Here is a 21,242-nt window from a genome sequence, read left to right as displayed (position 1 = left end):
AGTGTGCCACAACTACTGAAGCCTGCGCGCCTAGAGCCCGTGCTCCGCAACAAGAGAAGCCTCTGCAATGAGAAGTCCGTGCACCGCAACAGAGTAGCCCCCGCTCACCGCAACTAGAGAAAGCCCGTGAGCAGCAACAAAGACCCAACACAGCCAAAAATAAATAAATAAAATCTATTTTAAAAAATAATAATAAATCTTAAAATAACTAAAAAGCTAATAGTTACTGATTATAATCCGCAGCTCAGCAATATTTATTTTTCAACAAACATTCAGAGAGCATCCTTCTATAAAAGGCACCATGGCTCAATGCGTGTGAATATAAAAAGATAAATGTGTGCTTACAAACTAGAAAGAGATTTTAAAAATACACACACACACACACACACACACACACACAATATCTACCACCACCACCACAATATCTACCACTAATGCATATAGATTTCCCAGAACTAAGTAGGCTCGGACTAACTCTACCTGATTCTTTCTATTGACTCTACAAAGGAAAATATGAATACCATGAGACAGGCTCAGGTGAACGTTGTGAAAAATCCAAAGAGGGAGAAATCACTCCTCAACCACAAATGATTGAGATAGTTAAAAAATTTTTTTTTAAATCATAAAAATTCTCCTCATTTATGTTAAACATGTTCAGTAAAGACCACCTGTTTTGCTTGTTGCCTCAGATCATCCCCAACAGACTCTGGCTCAATCATCTTCCATTCAGCTGCAATACTCCTGAAAACATCAGCTCCAGTGTTTAGTACTTGAATGAGACGATGATCGTGGGATAAATGAGCTAAGATCCTCAGCTCAAGTTGAGAGTAATCAGCAGCTAATATTAAACCACCTGAAACAGAAATGATTTTAGAAAAGTCGGTACAAAGACAAAACTAAGTTTTATAACACTGAGCAGGATGACAGAAATTTAGTTCCAACATACAACCGTGAGATCATGTAAAAAAGCTCAAATCAAAAAAAGCTAAAACCTTGCTCTTAATATGATGCAATTCAGCTCTGTAACATATAAAAATTTTTTGCTTAGCTTTCAAGGATATGTAATATATGTAAAGCCACCCTTGACCTCTGCCCATTAACCACTGTAGTAGTGCTTTCCTCAGTGTTCCTATAGCACTGATACATAATCTAAAATGGTTCTTTCATGCCTCTCCCACGTAACACTGAGCCATTAGGGATGGGAGATAATCTTCCTTTGCATTCTACAGAAATGCACAATTCCTGGTACCTAATAGGTCCTTAACAAATGGTTGTTGAAGGAATGAATGAATGAGTGAATCAAGAAACTGGTTTCTAATGTGTGCTGACATTTTAAGGGGTATGGAGAGAAATGTGTGCTCTGCTTTGAAAATAAACTTGCTCAACAAAACAAGGTCAAGTGGCCTGTATGTGAAAAAGAGTATTCAAATAATTAAGAGGATTCAAATAATTTATCTATGGACTAGGAATGACTGGATAAGCATGGCAAAAACAAAATAGAACAAGCAAAAGCATAGTTAAAGAAAAAGTAGAAAAATATTTGCAACTGATATCACAAAGGACTCACTGCTATATTGTATAAAAGAGGTGCTATAAATCAAGAACAAAATATAAACAAGCAATTCACAGAACTAATAAAAACAAAAGAATCTTAAACCTATTAAAGAATGCTTAACTTCATTCACAATAAAAGAAATGCAAATTAACTCTATAACAAGAAACAATTCTTTTCTACTTGTAAAAATCCAGAGGTTGGATGGCACATTCTGTGGCAAGGCTGTGGAGAAAGAAAACACTCATACATTGTTACTTGGAAGTAAATGGTAACTGTGTCCCATTAGATGGCAATTTGACAATATCCATCAAAATTAAACAGGCTTTTAACTCTGTGACTCAGTAAACAAGCCCACAGGCTGCTGCAAAGATTATCTGCATACAAATTAAACTGGCTTACGTTCAAATTTCTTTACTGATAATCACAAGTCTTCAGCATAAAAATATTAAACAAAAAAACAAAGCAAACAACAGTGTATACAGAATGCTTATGCTTGTGTAAGAACAGAGGAAGAAAATAGTACATATTCATATTTGCTTGTATCTGTATAAAGAAATACTGGAAGGATATATAAGAAACTCAAATATGTAATTAACTATAAGAGTTATACATAACAGGGTAGCTAGGACAGGGAAGGAAGCAAAGTTTCTCAATATATACCTTTTAAATATTTTGATTTCTGAACTATGTGAACGAATAACCAATTCAAAAATATATAAATACTGATTTGAAACAAATGACCACAACTTTTATGGCCTTTCTGCCCTAAACAAAATAAAACTGGACAAACTATATGAAATAACAGTTTTCAGATGTTGGACAATAGGCAATGCAGGACCACAATCCCTGAGAAAGGGGAAGGAGGGGGAGATAAGAGGAGCCATGCAACTGTCTCAAGTTTCTGAATGGAGGCAGCGCAGGGAAAGAGGTGAAACAAAGCACTGTGGTCTCTGAGCTGGAAGAAGAAAGTGTAATTTGGGCCTGCTGAGGCTGCTACAACTTGTGAAATTTGGAGAGAAAGGAATTTTGCATAAAAGGATCACCAGAAATATGCACAGTAATCCCTTTGGATTTTTGACCAAATACTAAACTGTGCAGGGAGAAAGTTCAGAGAACCAGACAAAGAACAAACACTAAAGAAATAGCTATTATCAAAGTTCAGCTATCAGCTGAACTACTTGAACAACATACTCTTGAATGTTGAAAGATGTTCAAGCTCTGACCAGACTGAGTGGAGAAATCCTGCTGAACAACTTGAGCACAAAGTAGAGACCGCAGTAAGGCCAAACCTTACAATGATGGTTAATCTAGCCCTAGAGTAAAGGCTACTCTAAACGTCTGCTCACAAAGCTTAAAAGACTCAAAATGATCAAGCTGATGTGAAAGTAAATTAACTGCCTGCCAGAAGAAAACGCTATAAATGAAGACTACAAAATCCAAAGAGTTAACAATGTAGTAACCATAATGTTCAGCATACAATAAAAAAAATACTAGACATATGAAGAACCAGGAAAATGTAACTCTGACCAGGAGAAAATTCAGTCAATAGAAAAATGACTCAGAAATTACAGAGATGATGGAATTTTAATATGTTCAGGAATTTAAAGACATATAAAAATAATGATGGAACAAATAGTGAATTACAATAAAGTAATGAAAACTATACAAAAACTTAAAATTCTAAAACTGAAAATACAATATCTGAAATGCAAAATTCACTAAAAGGATATAACAGCATTTAGACACTGTAGAAAAAAAGATCAGTGAACATTAAAACAGTCAGTAGAAAATATCCATTGCAGTACAGAGTTTAAAAAAATGAAGAGAGGGGAATAAAGAAGAAAAGAAAAAAAGTTTCAGTGATCTGTGGGACTATACTAAGTGGTATTACACATGTATATTTGGAGTAATAGGAAAAAAGGGCAAAATATGGACAAAAATATTATAAGAAATAATGGTTGAAAATGTTCCAAATTTAATGAAAAATATAAGCACATAGATTAAGAAGAAGAAAGAAAAAAAAACCTAAGTGGACTCAGGAAATTCAGCAAACTCAAAAGCCCAAATAGTAAAGCATAAAAAACCACCCAGAGACTCACACCCAAATCAAATTGCTAAAACTGAATAACAAATTTAAAAAATCAAAAAAGCATCCTGGGAAAAAATATATTATGCTTGGAAGAATAGCAAGAAAAATAGTGGTGTACTTCTCATCAGAAATAATGCAAACCATAAGCTAATGGAAATATATATTTAAAGTGCTAAAAGAGAAGGACTATAAACCCATAAATCTATGTCAAATAAAAAAATCTTACAAAAGTGAGGATAAAATAGAGAAATTTAGACATGGAAATGCTAAGAGAAATCACTGTCAGTAGAACTGCACTACAAAAAAAACCTTAAAGAAGTACTCTGGGTAAAGAAAATTGATAACAGATGGAAACTTGAGTCTACTTCAAAGAACAAAGAGTGCCAGGAAGGGTAAAAAAGTAAACAGACAGAAAAGACACTTTTGTTTCTTGATTTCTTTGAAAGGTCATAACTGTTTACAGCAAAAAAAAAAACTACATAGCAAAGTTTATAATAATCATAGAAGTTAAACGTATTACAAAAAATGGGGAATGGAAAAACACTCCTTACGTTATGGATGAAGTGGTATAAAATTATTTGAAGCTAGACTGTGATGTGATGCATATTGTAAACTCTGAAGTATCTAAGATATAGAGTTAAAAAGATAATAGAGGGGCTTCCCTGGTGGCGCAGTGGTTGAGAGTCCTCCTGCCAATGCAGGGGACATGGGTTCATGCCGCGGTACGGGAAGATCCCACATGCCACGGAGCGGCTAGGCCCGTGAGCCATGGCCACTGAACCTGCGCATCCGGAGTCTGTGCTCTGCAACGGGAGAGGCCACAGCAGTGAGAGGCCCGCATACCGCAAAAAAAAAAAAAAAAAATAGAGGAAATAAAACAATAACAAAAATAGTCACTTACAGTTTTTAAAAAAGAATAAAGAACAGATAGAACAAAATACAAATGACAAGACAATAGACTTAAATCCAACCATATATCAAGAATTATTTTATTTTTTTAACATCTTTATTGCAGTATAATTGCTTTACAATGGTGTGTTAATTTCTCCTTTATAACAAAGTGAATCAGCTATACATATACATATAGTCCCATATCTTACATTTAGTAGTATATATAAGTCCATGACACTCTCTCACTTCATCCCAGCTTACACTTCCCCTTCCCCGTGTCCTCAAGTCTATTCTGTATGTTTGCATCTTTATTCCTGTCCTGCCCCTAGGTTCATCAGAACCTTTTTTTTTTAGATTCCATATATATGTGTTAGCATACGGTATTTGTTTTTCTCTTTCTGACTTACTTCACTCTGTATGACAAACTCTAAGTCCATCCACCTCACTACAAATAACTCAATTTCATTTCTTTTTATGGCTGAATAATATTCCATTGTATATATGTGCCACATCTTCTTTATCCATTCATCTGTCGATGGACACTTAGGTTGCTTCCATGTCCTGGCTACTGTAAATAGAGCTGCAGTGAACATTGTGGTTCATGACTCTTTTTGAATTATGGTTTTCTCAGGGTATATGCCCAGTAGTGGGATTGCTGGGTCATATGGTAGTTCTATTTGTAGTTTTTTAAGGAACCTCCATACTGTTCTCCATAGTGGTTGTATCAGTTTACAATCCCACCAACAGTGCAAGAGGGTTACCTTTTCTCCAGCATTTATTGTTTGTAGATTTCTTGATGATGGCCATTCTGACCAGTTTGAGGTGATACCTCATTGTAGTTTTGATTTGCATTTCTCTAATGATTAATGATATTGAGCATCCTTTCATGTGTTTGTTGGCAATCTGCATATCTTCTTTGGAAAAATGTCTATTTAGGTCTTCTGCTCATTTTTGGATTGGGTTGTTTATTTTTTTTGATATTGAGCTACATGAGCTGCTTGTAAATTTTGGAGATTAATCCGTCGTCAGCTGCTTCATCTGCAATTTCCTCCCATTCTGGGGGTTGTCTTTTCGTCTTCTTTATGCTTTCCTTTGCTGTGCAAAAGCTTTTAATTTTTATTAGGTCCCATTTGTTTATTTTTATTTCCATTTCTCTAGGAGATGGGTCAAAAAGGATCTTGCTGTGATTTATGTTATAGAGTGTTCTGCCTATGTTTTCCTCTAAGAGTTTGATAGTTTCTGGCCTTACATTTAGGTCTTTAATCCATTTTGAGCTTATTTTTGTGTATGGTGGTAGGGAGTGTTCTAATCTCATACTTTTATATGTACCTGTCCAGTTTTCCCAGCACCACTTATTGAAGAGGCTGTCCTTTCTCCACTGTACATTCCTGCCTCCTTTATCAAAGATAAGGTGACCATATGTGCATGGGTTTATCTCTGGGCTTTCTATCCTGTTCCATTGATCTATATTTCTGTTTTTGTGCCAGTACCATACTGTCTTGATTACTGTAGCTTTGTAGTATAGTCTGAAGTCTGGGAGCCTGATTCCCCCAGCTCCATTTTTCTTTCTCAAAATTGCTTTGGCTATTTGGGGTCTTTTGTGTTTTCATACAAATTGTGAAATTTTTTGTTCTAGTTCTGTGAAAAATGTCATTGGTAGTTTGATAGGGATTGCACTGAATCTGTAGATTGTTTTGGGTAGTATAGTCATTTTGACAATGTTGATTCTTCCAATCCAAGAACATGGTATATCTCTCCATCTATTTGTATCACCTTTAATTTCTTTCATCAGTGTCTTACAGTTTACTGTATACAGGTCTTTTGCCTCCTTAGGTAGGTTTATTCCTAGATATTTTATTCTTTTTGTTGCAGTGGTAAATGGGAGTGTTTCCTTAATTTCTCTTCCAGATTTTTCATCATTAGTGTATAGGAATGCAAGAGATTTCTGTGCATTAACGTTGTATCCTACTACTTTACCAAATTCATTGATTAGCTCTAGTAGTTTTCTGGTGGCATCTTTAGGATTCTATGTATCATGTCATCTGCAAACAGTGACAGCTTTACATCTTCTTTCCCGATTTGGATTCCTTTTCTTTTTCTTCTCTGATTGCTGTGGCTAAAACTTCCAAAACTATGTTGAATAATAGTGGTGAGAGTGGACAACCTTGTCTTGTTCCTGATCTTAGTGGAAATGCTTTCAGTTTTTCATCACTGAGAACGATGTTGGCTGTAGGTTTGTCATATATGGCCTTTATTATGTTGAGGTAAGTTCCCTCTATGTCTACTTTCTGGAGGGTTTTTATCATAAATGGGTGTTGAATTTTGTCGAAAGCTTTTTCTGCATCTGTTGAGATGATCATATGGTTTTTCTCCTTCAATTTGTTAATATGGTTTACCACATTGATTGATTTGCATATATTGAAGAATCCTTGCATTCCTGGGATAAACCCCATCAATAGTTATTTTAGATAGTTAACTAAACAGTACATTTAAATGGCAGAAATTTTCAGGTTAAATCCATATACATTTAATTTAAATTAATTTTAAAATTTTAAACAAAATCAGTATAAAATATTGTTGTGTTAAACACAGTTTTATTATTTAGGTAAGAATAAATAAATATCATGAAATATTATTTGGCCTTAAAAAAGAAAGAAATTCTGACACAATTGCTACAACATGAATAAACCCTGAAGACATTATGCTACGTGAAATAAGCCAGGCACAATAGTACAAATATTATATGATCTCGAGTGGTCAAATTTATAGGGACAGAAAATAGAATGGTGGTTGCCAGGTGCTGTGGGAATCCAGGGGGACAGTTATATTTAATGGGTACAGAGTTTCAGGTGGGGATGATAAAAAGTTCTGGAGATGGATGGTGGTAATGGCTGCACCACAATGTGAATGTACTTAATGCCACAGAACTGAATACTTAAATATAGTTACAATGGTAAAATGCTGGTAGTTCATATTTAAAAAGCAAAGCTGAAAACTGCCAAATGGGTTATACTATCATAGACCTGAATTCACCCTTGGAATATAAATTTCTGACAGAATTCAAATAAATTCAGCTGGTTAACTGCACTCACCCAGAGCTGCCAGGTGGCAAAAAGAGCAAATATGTATACAAATAATAGGGATGATCTGGGAGATAGATCATGACTTCCAAATGTTTTGATGACGAGTACTGAGGAAAGGTCAGACAGAAGTAAGATAGCCTTGAGGGTTACCCCCTGCAATAGGAAGCAGCAGTGGGGAGAACTGGAGAAGAAACAAAAGAGCAAAACAAGTTAGAAAGAGACCAAAAAAAAAAAATTGTGCCCTTAGAGGTCGGGGGGGAGAGAAATTGAGGAAAGAGAGGGTTAACAGAGTGACAAATGCTATAGAGAAGTCAAAGAGGATGACAACTAACAAAATTCACTGGATTTTGCAAAAAGGTTTACAGTGACCCAGGATTACATGATTTCAGCAGGATGCTGAGCAAACAGCACAGAGGTTTCCCACAGAGCAGATCATGAAGACAATAATGACTGACTGTTATAAACCTGGCAACATGAAGGGGAAAAACAGGCTCCACCAAAGAGAGGAAAGATGGAGAAACTAATGTATTCTTCTGAGTCTTATTCATAAATCAGGCTTTATCAGTGCTTTGAAAACCATTCCCACAGCAAAAAGAAGCTCAAAAACTATCATCGGTCACCTTACCTGGGAAAGGCACAAAGGCATGTCTCATGCTAACTGAAAACGGCATTCCTCTGTCTGAGGCTCTCTCCTCCATCTTTGCCTGGTGCCTGGGGTTCAGGCCACAACCCTTCTTTTTTCCTCCTCTGTTGTGCGAAAAACATCATCAGCTGGACATGAAGTAGTCTTAAATATATGAAAATGGTCTGAGTTTTTCAGTAAGTCAATATTTCCATCTAAGAAATTTAAAAACCTTATTTGAAACACACTTTAAAGCTTAACAAATATACTAGACCTCGTTCAGCAAACCTTCAATTAAACAGGAAGGTATTTCTGTAATAACCTTTCCCACAAACTGCTTCACTCAATTCAGTAAATCTCATTGACCATATCTAATATAAATGATCTGTGCTTTTTCTTCCTTTTGTGAGCATATGAAGAGGGCAGGAAGGGGGATGTTCCAGACACTGCTAAACTTGTCCCTTTAGTTTTTGACTTAAGCATATAGTGCTGGTTGATTTAATTAGTGACCCAGATTTTCAGCTTTTTGCCATCAACTAGCTTCTTTATAGACAGACTCAGGATTTGAAATAGAATAGAAATGTGTATGCCTGGAACAGAAAATTAAACTGATTTCATTATTTGTCCAATAGGCTATTTTTGAGCCATTCATACTCCCAGAAGTATATTAACCCAAATAAAGAGAAATAGAGTCTACCTGCCCATAGGAAGTAGGCCTTTGCCTAGGGCTTGAGAAGGTGGGCTTTCCTCTACTAGTGTTGGCATTTTGATCTCAAAATCTCTTGGTACATTCTGAATATTTGGTTCTATAAAGGTTATTCGTCCTAAAATCAAGCAGAATGAAGACATAAAATTAGGGGGGGAAGGGAAGAGGGGAAATCTGACATTTACTTTAACACGAATACCATTTCTGAATTATCCTAAAAATGCATGCTCTGTTATTGTTAAACTAAATTTAAATGATATACACTTTATTATGTTCATGTGTCTAAAAATAACAAGTACAAGACCAATCGTGATATAAGTGAATATATGAATCAGCTACAATACAGTGTTTTATAATTAACCTCGTTCTACAGAAACAATCCCATGATAAGAATATGATAAATCATACTATTTCTACGCTAAAATGAGTACCAGAAGTTAGCACTATAAAATGCTAGCAGTTATACAAATGAGTAAAAGACAAATCAAATGGATCTTAGGAGAAATGACTGTCAAAGCCTTTAAAAGCCAGGAACAAACAAGATACAGAAAAGAGGATCTGAAGCAGAAGAGCAACTGAGTGCTGAACAGAACAACTGGGGCCACAGGAGTTAGGCCACAGGATGCAGGAGATGGAGTAGTAGTGAGAGATGGTGACTAGAACGTTACTTTCTAGATATCACCTGGCCAGTTTTCCTCCTCCTCCTCATCACTTATCACAAGAATCAATGGTAGGTAGCACTGACATGACTAGAAACTAGAATCAGGTGGCTAGTACATTTTCTAGGAAACAGAAAGCTATTTGTTTTAATGCTTATGGCCTTTAATTTCCCCCAAATATTTTACATTTTATTTATTTATTGGATGAATTTTTCAAAAACACACAGGTGTTGTTCAAAAAGTTCGGGTAACTGACTGCTACTGCAGTTTTTATCATACACATATAGTGACCAAAAAATCCTCTGTTTTATGACACTCTTCATTCTAACAGGCTCTCTACTAGCTACTGTATGTAATTCCATCTTCTTTAGATGAATCAGAGATCTTAAGTATCTCAGATACTGTTTTTCTGAATAAACTCCTGATACTATATCCTCGTTATTTTGATTTTAGCAAAAATTAGTGTTCAATTAATGGTAGATATTATTACACTTATTAGCATTAAATGGCCTAATCAATTTTATAAAGCTAACAAATAGCACAGGAAAGAATCCAAGTCTCTTTCTGCCTCAGCACACTGTCTTCTCTTCTATGATAATATCAATACTTAATATTCAGGTCTAGTGTTTGAATTAATGAGGTAACACTGGTAGACAAATAAAATGGCAAAAGTAAATTACAAAACATGAATATAGCTTCATGAAGATTAATTCTAATAATGAAAGGGCTTTACTATACTTAGGTAAGCTTGTATTTCTAAAATATTCTTTAAATGTAGGCATAGTATAATGAAAAACAATCAGGAAAACAACAAGGAATTGATGACTTTCTGCTTTATAAGCAACAAATAAATGTGCAAAAGCTTTGAAAACTCTAGGTTGATTGTTTTTTCACCAACAAGGATTTATTTTACATAAGTTTACACATTAGCATACGTTTCAAAATGAAACTTAAAACAGGGCAAGAAATAGGCAAGAAGCACCAAGAGGTTACCTAAATAGGGAGAAGGAAGAGGAATTGTTTAGAACAGAGACTAAGCAAGCAAAGAGAAAAGCAGCTCCTCACGGTGCCCCCATCCTCAATAACAGCAACAACTGATAATGTACCACGCATCATTCTAAACACTTTACATGTACTGACCTATTTAATCCTCAGGATGACCCAGTGAGGTAGGACTGTTATTATCTTGTTTTATACATTTGGAAACTTGGGTACTGAAAGGTTAAGTACCTTGTCTAAAGATTCTCAGCACCAAGATTCAAACCTTGTGAAAATGTGATATCAAAGTCCACATTCTATACCACCAAACTAAAATGCCCCCTCTATGAAGGAGTTAATGCTGCCCTTTCTTCCACTGCACATTGCATTTGACAAATATGTGAAGCTGTGCACTACCTAGAAAAAGAATGCTTTTTTTTCTTCATGAGATTACATGCATACTGATCCCAAGAGGGCCAAAAGACATGCAAAGGACTCTACAGCTTTCTTTTCCGATTGAGTAAAGTAAGACACTCCCTTATTACTGCACAGGCCTACTTAGATTCAACTTGGAGAGACTCTTAAGAGATTCAGAATAGGGCTGTGACTGAAATTAGATAAGATCACTGACTCAAATAAATATTTAATTCCTGGCCATACTCTCATCCAATCTCAGACATCCAAGTTACTCTATACAGTACTTGAAAGCAGGAACTGTTATCTTACTAAATTTCATCTCTTTATCTACCTGATATTCACCTATGCTTTGGATGTAGTATGCGTTTCATAAATGTTTATAGAACTTCACTGAACCCAATGATCAACATTCGAATTCCTTGGTCATCATAAGCAAATATTACATATGCAAATATTATATTATTATTATATTATATTAAAATATTATTATTTGCTTATTACATAAGCAAATATTACATATGAATTTTTTTTTGCAAAACTGGATATTATCCATATTTAAGATTTCTCATTACCTGTAGCAGTGTGTGATTGTGATACAGGATAGATTCTTTCCATTCCAAGGAAAGGATTCAGACGTTTTTCCCGCTGCAGGGGAAAGACCACTTTGGTAATAGCATTAGTGATTCTTCTCCACTCTAATATCAAGCCTGGTAAAGGATGTAATGCCCTTAATTTATTTAAAACATCCTGCCAAAGAATTATAATAAAGTAGGATCAGATTCTTGTCCAAATTCTATAGCAAACTAGAATCTCTTTTAAGTAAACAATATAATCTCAAAACTAAATTTGATAACTCCTGTATCTAAACTCAACTTTACTATTATAAAATTACTATTTGGGTTTTTTGGAAATCACCATAATGATAAATCTATAATAACTATAGATTATAAAATGTAAACATGTTAATGTTGAGTAATGTCAATTTACATCTACTATTAAAAAAAAAAATCAATGAGATGTCAACTTAGTAAAACAGCTGCTTCCCCACACCCCACCCAATTGTTTACATCATCTCTTTCCTTTATATTTTCCTCCTCCATTGCTCATGTGATTGTAAGTTTCCCAGTCTTTTTTTTTTCCTTCTTTTTGCCATAATACTTTCATGGTCTTTGTATCAAGGAAATTTATTTTTAAAACTTTGAATTTTCCATGCTACAGACATTCAATGAACCTTTAAGGAACAAAAACTTGTAGGGTAAAAGGGCCAATGCGATTAAATAAAAAGTTTTGCTACAGAATGAAGCTGTGGAAACTTCCCCGGGGCAGGCAAGTCATAATTAATAATATTATGGTCAAAATTCTACAGAATGGCAACTTGGACTGCTCTCTCCATGGCTGTTGTGGCTGTACTTTCTATCCTTATTTTCCATTGATAATTCATTCAGTAAAAATGTAAAATTAAGGCTTTCTCTCTTTTGTCCCATGTATACAGTTTCCAAGGGTTGTGATTCAATTTGACTTTGAAATTAACAGATTAGATTCTCAAAACAAATGCATGGAAAACTTACTATTTTGCTCTGAAATTGAAAAAAACAAAATTTTATTTATATTGACTGTCTTTTTATTTTTTAAATTCTTCCATACCTTTCTGTTCATGTTCATATAACGACAGAAATTATATTATACTAGAAGTCCAAGAGTAGTGCATATCAATAATTAATGTCTATATAGGTCTGAATTTACAAACCTTTACACTGTTTTAATGATAGGAAGGACACAATTGCTAACTCAGATTATGATCCAGATTTTCCACGCTGGAATGTTTCCATAGTGTTTGTGGGCAGCTGAACAAAAAACCAATTTGTTTTTGTCTGGATAAGTTCAAATGGTGTACTACATTGGATCTTGATTTCATCAGCATTCTTTCAGGACACCAAAATGCTAAAAGTAGTTCAGATTCTGCCCTGTGACTGCCCCAAAGAGCACCTTACTAGTGCTGAACTGTTTTCCCAGCCTTAGCTTCCATCCATCATCATTCCCTCTTCTGGTAGAACCCAAAGTTTTCTTGCTGCCTTGGTGTTTTCTCTCTCCATTTGGTGGCAACTTCAATTCCAAAAATAAAACCTGCAAGAAATTAATGCTTCTTTAGTCAAGAATCAAATCACAAGTATTATCATTCAGAAAACATTTTAAAAAGTTATTCGAGAAAAGATTCTATACATTTCAACATGGATTGTAAGAATATTTTTGGACAATTTGGAATTATCACATTTAATAAATAATGGCAATAAAATCTTACATCAAGTAGGCTGTCCATACCCTAATTTAGTCAGTATTAGATTAACAGTAACACCAGGCTCTTAAACAGTCAAGAATACAAGAATGTATATTCTGTGCTGAACGACTGACAAACTATTGGCATTGCGACTTTAGGTTGCTCTGATTATAAGCTCACCTAAATACTCCTTGATGTGGTGACCAATGCGGCTGCTTGATCATTTAAGCCCCATAGAGGATAAACATGGGAGCCTTCGTGGCTATTGTGTGATCACAAAACTCAGAGAACACTAAAGTAGGAAGGGGCCCCAAAAGCCATCTAATTCCACTACCACAAGGCTAGACCCTGAGAGGCCCTGGGCAAAAAGCCAGGAGAAGGTGATTGATCCAATGCAGCAATAATGAAAGTTAGAGAGTGGCCAGTAAGCACCCACTGAAGAAACTAGGCTTACACGGAACAGGGATCCAGGCTGCGGGTCAGAGGGAAGATCCCATGTATACCTTAAACTCACTAGTTCTTGTTAGAGGGGTTCCAATTTAGGCAATTCAGAACACTATCTACTCTTTCTACTCATTCATTTATATACTTTCAGTAAGATTTATTGAACCTTGGATTATTTTCCCAATAATAATTCTAAAAATTGAAACCCTTTGCATGAGAATTTTTTCTATAAGTTGGGCCAGGGGTGGAAGTAAAGATATACCTGTTTCCCTAGAACAGTGGTGATGACAGAAACAAAAATCTGGTTTTAGTTTTAAGTAGTGTGAATAAGTGGGGTCCTAGGCATGAAAATTACTGAGGCTTACTATGGATGTTAATAACTAACTTGCCCAAAGACTGTGTTATATAGATATGAACATATGCACACATAAGGATTGGGGTTGCTATATTTAGCAAATAAAATTACATGATGCCCAGTCAAATTTGAATGACATGGAGCATACTTATACTAAAATATTGTCCACTGTTCATCTGAAATTCACATTTAACCAAGTGCTGGTATTTAATCAGGCAACTCTAATATACTTATCAAAGAGTATATAAATGAATGACAGCAGAGAAGAGAGAAGAAAATAACTGAATAGAAAAAATGAAACATTATTACAATAACAATAAATCGACAACCCCAGGAAGGAAGACCTATCATAATTAAGACAATTTAAAGATCTCAAGTTTTATCTTAAGCTTCCATTTTTGGTGAATCCTTCAGAATTAATTATAAAAACTTCACACATAAATTCTCTTCAGGTCTTAACTAACACATCTGTGACTGAGGGAGTTGAACTGGATGGGAGCAAGAGACACTAATATTTATTAAGCACTTCCTATGTGCCAGCCATCAGGCTAGGTGCTTTAACATGCAATCCTTATAACAACTTTATGACAAAGCTGCAAAGTTTAGACAGTTGGAGAAACTTGCTCAAAGTTGCATGCCCAAAATGTAGTAGAATTAAGAATTAGAACCCAAAGTCTTCTAACTCTAAAGTCCTTTTTCTTTCTACTAACCCATGCTTCCCTCTAGACCAGGAGTCAGAAACTTTTTCTACAAAGGGCCAGACAGTAAATATTTTTAGCTTTGTTTTACTGTCTGTCACACCTTTTCAACTGTGCCATTATAGAATGAAAACAGCCACAGGCAATAAGTACATGAACAGCTATAGCTGTGTTCCAATAAAACTTTATTTACAAAAACAGGTGGCAGGCCAGATCTGGCCTGCAAGTCATATTTTGCTGATACCTTCTCAAGACCAGTGCCATCCAAGAACTTTCTGCAATAATAAAACTGTTCTATATTTGTATTGTCCAATATAGTGGCCACTAGCCACCTGTGGCTATTGAACACTTGTAATGTGGTTAGCATGACTAAGGAACTTAATTGATATATTTTATTTAATTTCAGTTAATTTAAACTGAAACAGAGATAAGTGGCTAGTGACTCCTTTATTGAACACTGCAGCTCTAGATGATTAGTAACATCTTGCCTATTTGAAAGATTCAACTTAAAATCACCAAGGATAAAATAATCAATGTATGAAAATGTTAGATTACCTTTAATATAACTTCCATTTTAACATGAAGATCTAAGAACAAGCCAATAATATCAAAGGACTTTTATTCTAGGCCAGAGTTTGGTCTAGGCCTAAGGCCCACATGCCTTTGCACCCATCTGAATCACAAGAGTACTGGTTCTTGCCTTTGCCCCAAGCCTACTTGTGCTGATATCCAGAGATTCTATATTTTTGACAAGTTCCCCATGTAATTTTAGGTGTAGCGAGCTAGGTTCTGGCTTGGGGACTTGTGGACTAAAGAAATCAAAAGAAAGTATTTTAAAACACCCCAAAAAACACCACTGAATTCAATACAAATGTACCACGTGATTAGGAGAAACAAAGTTCCTCATTTTTTAAAAACGCATAACTGTGGCTAAAGTGGGGGGGGGGGCATTTGTAAGCCCTTTATATAATATTTATACAACACTTACTATGAGATAGGCACTGTTCTAAGTGTTTTACATTTATTGCTTATTCCTCACAACTCTATGAGGTATTTCTAACATGAGGTATTTTACTGATGAAGAAACTGAGATACAGAGTTAATGAAGTGGTCCAAGGTCATGGAGTTAATTAATAAATAGAGCAGGTAGCATTCAAACCCAAGAAGTCTGGATTTAAAGTCTATAATACCAATATACTATAATACTGAATCACATCTAGATAACAATAGAACTTCAAAGATATCAAGAGTAAGCACCCACCCTGTATCAGTAACTCCTCTAAAACAACCCAACCACCCTTTATGGAGTGTGGGGAGGGAAGAGAACACCAACTTTTGAGGGGCGGCGGCGGGGGGAAGAGTAAACTATGTCAAAATTTATCTAAGATGATAAAAATATTAGTAGGTTTAAAAAAGCAGAGCGTTCCCAAAATCCCTTTTTCACTAACATCTAAGAAAAATATCTAATTTTGCAGTGAAGAAGGAGTAAGAGTTCATGAAATTACTAACTTCATGGAGAAACACCTACACTGTTATACAACTACCACTATGGATCTCATAGTGGTAGTTAATTTTTTAAAATAAAAAAATATTTACTGGGTGCCCCTTCTGTTCCAGGCAAATCTCCTTATGGAACACACATTCTAGGATACTTCTTTACTACCTTCCTATTCATAAATATAGGTATAAACTTACAAAGGAGATGTTAGAATATTCTATCTCCAAAGTATTCTGGTTAACTGATTGTTTTATTTTACTGATCTTTGGTACTTAGGTAAACACACTTATGAAACACACACACACACACACACACACACACACACACGTTTTTGCTTTAAAAATGACTTTTCTAAATTTTTTATTCCCATCATACAACCTCAGCGATGTCATCTGAACTGGTGAAAGAAAAACTATGGCCAGCTAGTTGATAGGCCTGCGTCTCAATTGCATCCAGTTTGGCTTGCATTATGTGTTTCTGACTTTCACATTCTGCGGTACTAAAGCCGATTCCATTTAGTTCTAGCAAGGCCAAGCAGTACTGGGAGGGCATCTCCACTTTACAGAAGACATCTGGAAGAAAAAAAGAAAGCAAAAAACATTAATTCACCAGCTAAGTGACTAGATCAGCATGATTACCTAAACATACATAGAATTTTTCTGGGAGAATCAGAGATGCTACTAAGCTATCCTTCAAGATCCAGTCTTTTGAGCAGCATTATCAAACCATCAGTGAAAGGTATTAAAAGTACTTTCCACTTTTCCACTTGAGTATTGGATTACTATCTGTGTCCATGCAGAGTAAAACAGGCAATCTTATGAACAGTCTGAATTATAAGAGATTGCATTTCTCCCAAGATGATGTTTCTGCTTCTACTCTTAGCAAGAACAAGGTAGCCAATCTAATTTGCTAAGCTGACTACAAAAGGTTAATTCACCAAAATTTTTTCCAGTATTCCTGGTCCCATGGTATGCCGGCGTGCACAAAGCTAAACATGAAGGTTTTGTATTTTCCAATGCTCTAAGAGTAAAGAATAAGATTCCTGAAGTAAGAATCAGAGTATTTTTCTATCTGCTGACATTTCTCAACAGAATAGTCACTCTAAATCAGTTTTCCCAGTATGTTCTTTAGAATATTAGTCTCAAAAATACTCTATAAAAGGCTGGGATTGAGAGACACTGTATACTATGAGTTTCATCATTTATAAATTACTCTTAGATGTTCATGATGCCTGTTAATATATTAAAGGCTCTGAGTAGAAATGAACAAAGACAACTATTTAATTTTGTTTTAACCAAAAGTCTGAAATCATTTGACCATAAAACCCTTTATCTGTGTAATATTTATTAACATTGTGAAAAGTAAGTGTCCATAGAACACTCTATGGGAAATGCTATCCTAAAATTATTAAGAAAAAATCCATAACAAAGATTTCTGCTCCAGTACTATGGCTCACTAGGACTCTGTGTAACCCTGGCCTGCCTTCCCCAGCTCCACATACACACTTCTTTTGTTTTTTTTTTTTTGGCTGTGTTGGGTCTTCATTGCTGTACGCAGGCTTTCTCTAGTTGCAGCGAGCGGGGGCTGCTCTCTTCATTGCGGTGCACGGGCTTCTCATTGCAGTGGCTTCTCTCATTGTGCAGCACGGGCTCTAGGCGTGTGGGCTTCAGTAGTTGTGGCACGCGGGCTCAGTAGTTGTGGCTCATGGGCTCTAGAGCACAGGCTCAGTAGTTGTGGCACATGAGCTTAGTTGCTCCGCAGCATGTGGGATCTTCCCGGGCCAGGGATCGAACCCATGTCCCCTGCATTGGCAGGCGGATTCTCAACCACTGCACCACCGGGGAAGCCCCCACACATTCTTTAAGGCACTCTTGGTCTCAATCAGCAGGCGAAATCCCAAAGGACACCTGTAACCACCCCCAAAAGCAAACAATTGAGAGCTACTGGCCTCTAATAGTCAGAACATACTGGGCAGTCAGAGCCTGGCTTTGGAGACTTGGAACCAGAGCAGAAATTCATGTGATGTGGGACCAGAGAAATAAGGAACTAGGGTCAGAAAAAGAAGAGTCAAGAGTGGTAGGAAGCCAGCCTGGATTCACAGACAGTAGGAAGAAACAGGGTTGCAATGGGAATGGAGTCCTACTGCAAAAAGGTTGAGGGAATAATAGATTTTTGGAGTAGCAATAGGAGGAGAAGCTGATTCTCAGACTTCTGTTCTGAACCAAAACTCTCGAGAAAAGCTAATGTAGGCCTTGGATGAAGTTTAGTTTAGTAACAAGCAGAAGCCAGAGCATAGCCTTTCTAGAGGAAGACTTCCCCCAAATAAGCCCTGCAGGGCTCTACTGATCAAATCTTGTATGATTTCACAAAGATTATAAAAAATATAAGATAGCAAAGATGTATGAACTGGACTCAGCAGAAACAACAAATGACAGATTTAGATCCCTAAGAATTGCAGGTATGGAATCATTAGAACGGAGCACAGCTACGAATGAACTATCTACAAAATCAAACAAGATGAACAGAAACAAAACAGGAAAGTGTAAATATGTCAATAATCACAATGAATAGAAACACATCAATCATCATAATAAATTGGTAAATTTGTAAAAAAAACTGATAGTTTGAAGAAGAAATAAGCTATACTTTGTTTATAAGACATCTAAAAAGTAAGGATCTAGAAGGTTTAAAGGGATAGAAAAAAAGATATATGAGGGGCTTCCCTGGTGGCGCAGTGGTTGAGAGTCCACCTGCCGATGCAGGGGATGCGGGTTCGTGTCCCGGTCCGGGAGGATCCCACATGCCACGGAGCGGCTGGGCCCGTGAGCCATGGCCGCTGGGCCTGGGCGTCCGGAGCCTGTGCTCCGCAGCGGGAGAGGCCACAGCAGTGAGAGGCTCACGTACCGCAAAAAAAAAAAAAAGAAAAGAAAAGATATATATATGAGGCAAGTATTAATCAAAAGAAAGTTGATGCTGCCATATTCATTCCAAAAAATAGATTAAGAGTAAAAATCATATTAGTGGAAAAGCTAGTCACAACATAATGATAGGTTTAATGCACCAGGAAAATACATCAATTTTAAACCTGTATGCACCTAATAAAATTGTCTCAAAACATATAAAATTACCTGAACTACAGGGAAAATCAGATATAGAAGATTTAAACAACAACATTGAATTAACAGACATTTATAAAATTCTGCATCCAGAATTAGAATACATATTATTTTATATGCACACAGAACATTTACACAATAGTTCAAGTTTTAGGTTACAAAACAATTATCAAAAGACTTCAAAGAATGGGTATTATACAAACATGTTCTCTAGCTACAACACAATAAAGATTGAAGGTAATAATGAAAATATGAAATAAAAGTTTCCAACTATTTGAGAATTAAAAACAATCTTCTTATAATTTATAAGTCTAAGAGGTATACCAGGAAATGTTAAATATTTAGGATAAAACAATGAAAACAATATATGTCAAACTTGTAAGATATAATGAAAGTAGAACTCTGAGGAAAATTTATAGCCTTAAGTACTTATATTAGAAAAGAAAAACATGATTTTAAAAATAATGAGTTTAGTGTCAAACTTAAGAATTTAGAAAAAGGACTGCAAATAAAGTCAGGGGAACTAGAAGAAAAGAGATGACATAAATGTTCACAGAAATCAATGAAATAGAAAACAAAAACAACAGGAAAGATCAAAGGCAAAAGTTGGTTCTTTAAAAAGACTGAAAAATTGGATAAACTTCTAGTGAGATTAAACAATAGTATTATGAAAGAAAAAGACGACATAACAGATAAACCAGAGATATAAAAAATCAGCAATACCTTTAGATAAATTCTTAAAAATATATATAGCTTACCAAAACATAATCAAAAGATATAACTGAATAATCTTACCGTTATTAAAGAAGTCAAAGTAGTAGTTAAAAATATTTCCATAAAGAGAGTTTACAGGCAAATTCTACCGAACTTTTAAAGAACACATCATTCCTACGATACATAAACTCCTCCAGAACAAAAAGAGGCTATATTCATCAACGCATTCCATGAAACTAGAGTAACTCTCTTACCAAAAACAAAGCACAAGAAAGAAAAATTACAGTCATTTTACAACCAATGACTTGGCAAAGTAGAGACAATGTAATCAGCAAGATTTCTTTCACATTGCTGTTTAAAGAACAAACTTTATACAACCATTCTGGAAAACAATTTAACATAATCTTGTACAGTTGAATATTCCCATTTCCAAGACGGAGCAATTCTACATGCAAAAGAAATTCTTGCCCAGTATAGCAGGAGACATGTAAATTTATAAGAATATTTATACAGAAATACCTGTTATAGCAGAACAAAAAAACAAAATAAAACAAAACTAGAAACAACCTGAGCATTCACCAAGAGGAAAATGGATAAATACATTTTGGTGCACACACACACACACACACACACACACACACACACACACACACACAAAACACAGTGATATATTACAGAGCAGTGAAAATCAATAAACTACACATACTTGCAATAATATGCAGGAAACTTACTAACATGATGCAGAGCAAGTAAAACAAGACATAGTGTGACAGATGTTTTGTAAAGTTCAAAAACAAGCAAAACCAAATAATACATTGTTTGGACTCAGACATATATATGCTAAAATTTTTAATTAAAAATAAAATTTAAATAAGAAAATAAGGGAATGATAAACATAAAACTTGGGATGTACAAGGAAGGAGGAGCACAAAGGTAGACAAATGTCTAAGTTATGAATGTGAGTTAACAGTTTTCATTATATTATTAAAATAATGGTGAATAATAAGAGGACCATACATGGACCAATGATGATAGTGCTCATGAAAGAAAGATTATGACTAATATAAATCTGTGCAGCTGAGGTCCTTTGAAAAAGAGAGAAACCAACTCACTCCATACCTAGAAAATCATCTAATCTATGT

At 35.4% G+C, this 21,242-nt stretch overlaps 2 protein-coding genes across 2 annotated transcripts in view; one reads left to right on the top strand and one right to left on the bottom strand.

Annotated features, from left to right (window-relative positions):
- The window catches only part of SLC15A2 (solute carrier family 15 member 2), a 779,020-nt gene that overhangs the window by 362,060 nt on the left and 395,718 nt on the right, over positions 1–21,242 (top strand). The gene's annotated exons all lie outside the window — the stretch shown is intronic.
- POLQ (DNA polymerase theta) overlaps positions 1–21,242 on the bottom strand; it is a 114,660-nt gene that overhangs the window by 17,030 nt on the left and 76,388 nt on the right. The window contains exons 20-25 of the mRNA XM_004278543.3: positions 16,649–16,842; positions 12,987–13,124; positions 11,573–11,747; positions 8,938–9,064; positions 8,244–8,365; positions 669–853 (exon numbers count right to left, since the gene is read on the bottom strand). Coding sequence (XP_004278591.1) covers positions 669–853; positions 8,244–8,365; positions 8,938–9,064; positions 11,573–11,747; positions 12,987–13,124; positions 16,649–16,842 — 941 coding nt within the window. The remainder of the gene's footprint in view (positions 1–668; positions 854–8,243; positions 8,366–8,937; positions 9,065–11,572; positions 11,748–12,986; positions 13,125–16,648; positions 16,843–21,242) is intronic.

Source organism: Orcinus orca, chromosome 5 (assembly GCF_937001465.1).
Source record: "Orcinus orca chromosome 5, mOrcOrc1.1, whole genome shotgun sequence".
NCBI lineage: Eukaryota > Metazoa > Chordata > Mammalia > Artiodactyla > Delphinidae > Orcinus > Orcinus orca.
The sequence above is the reverse complement of the archived record's forward strand: the minus strand, read 5'-3'. Positions and strand labels throughout refer to the sequence as shown.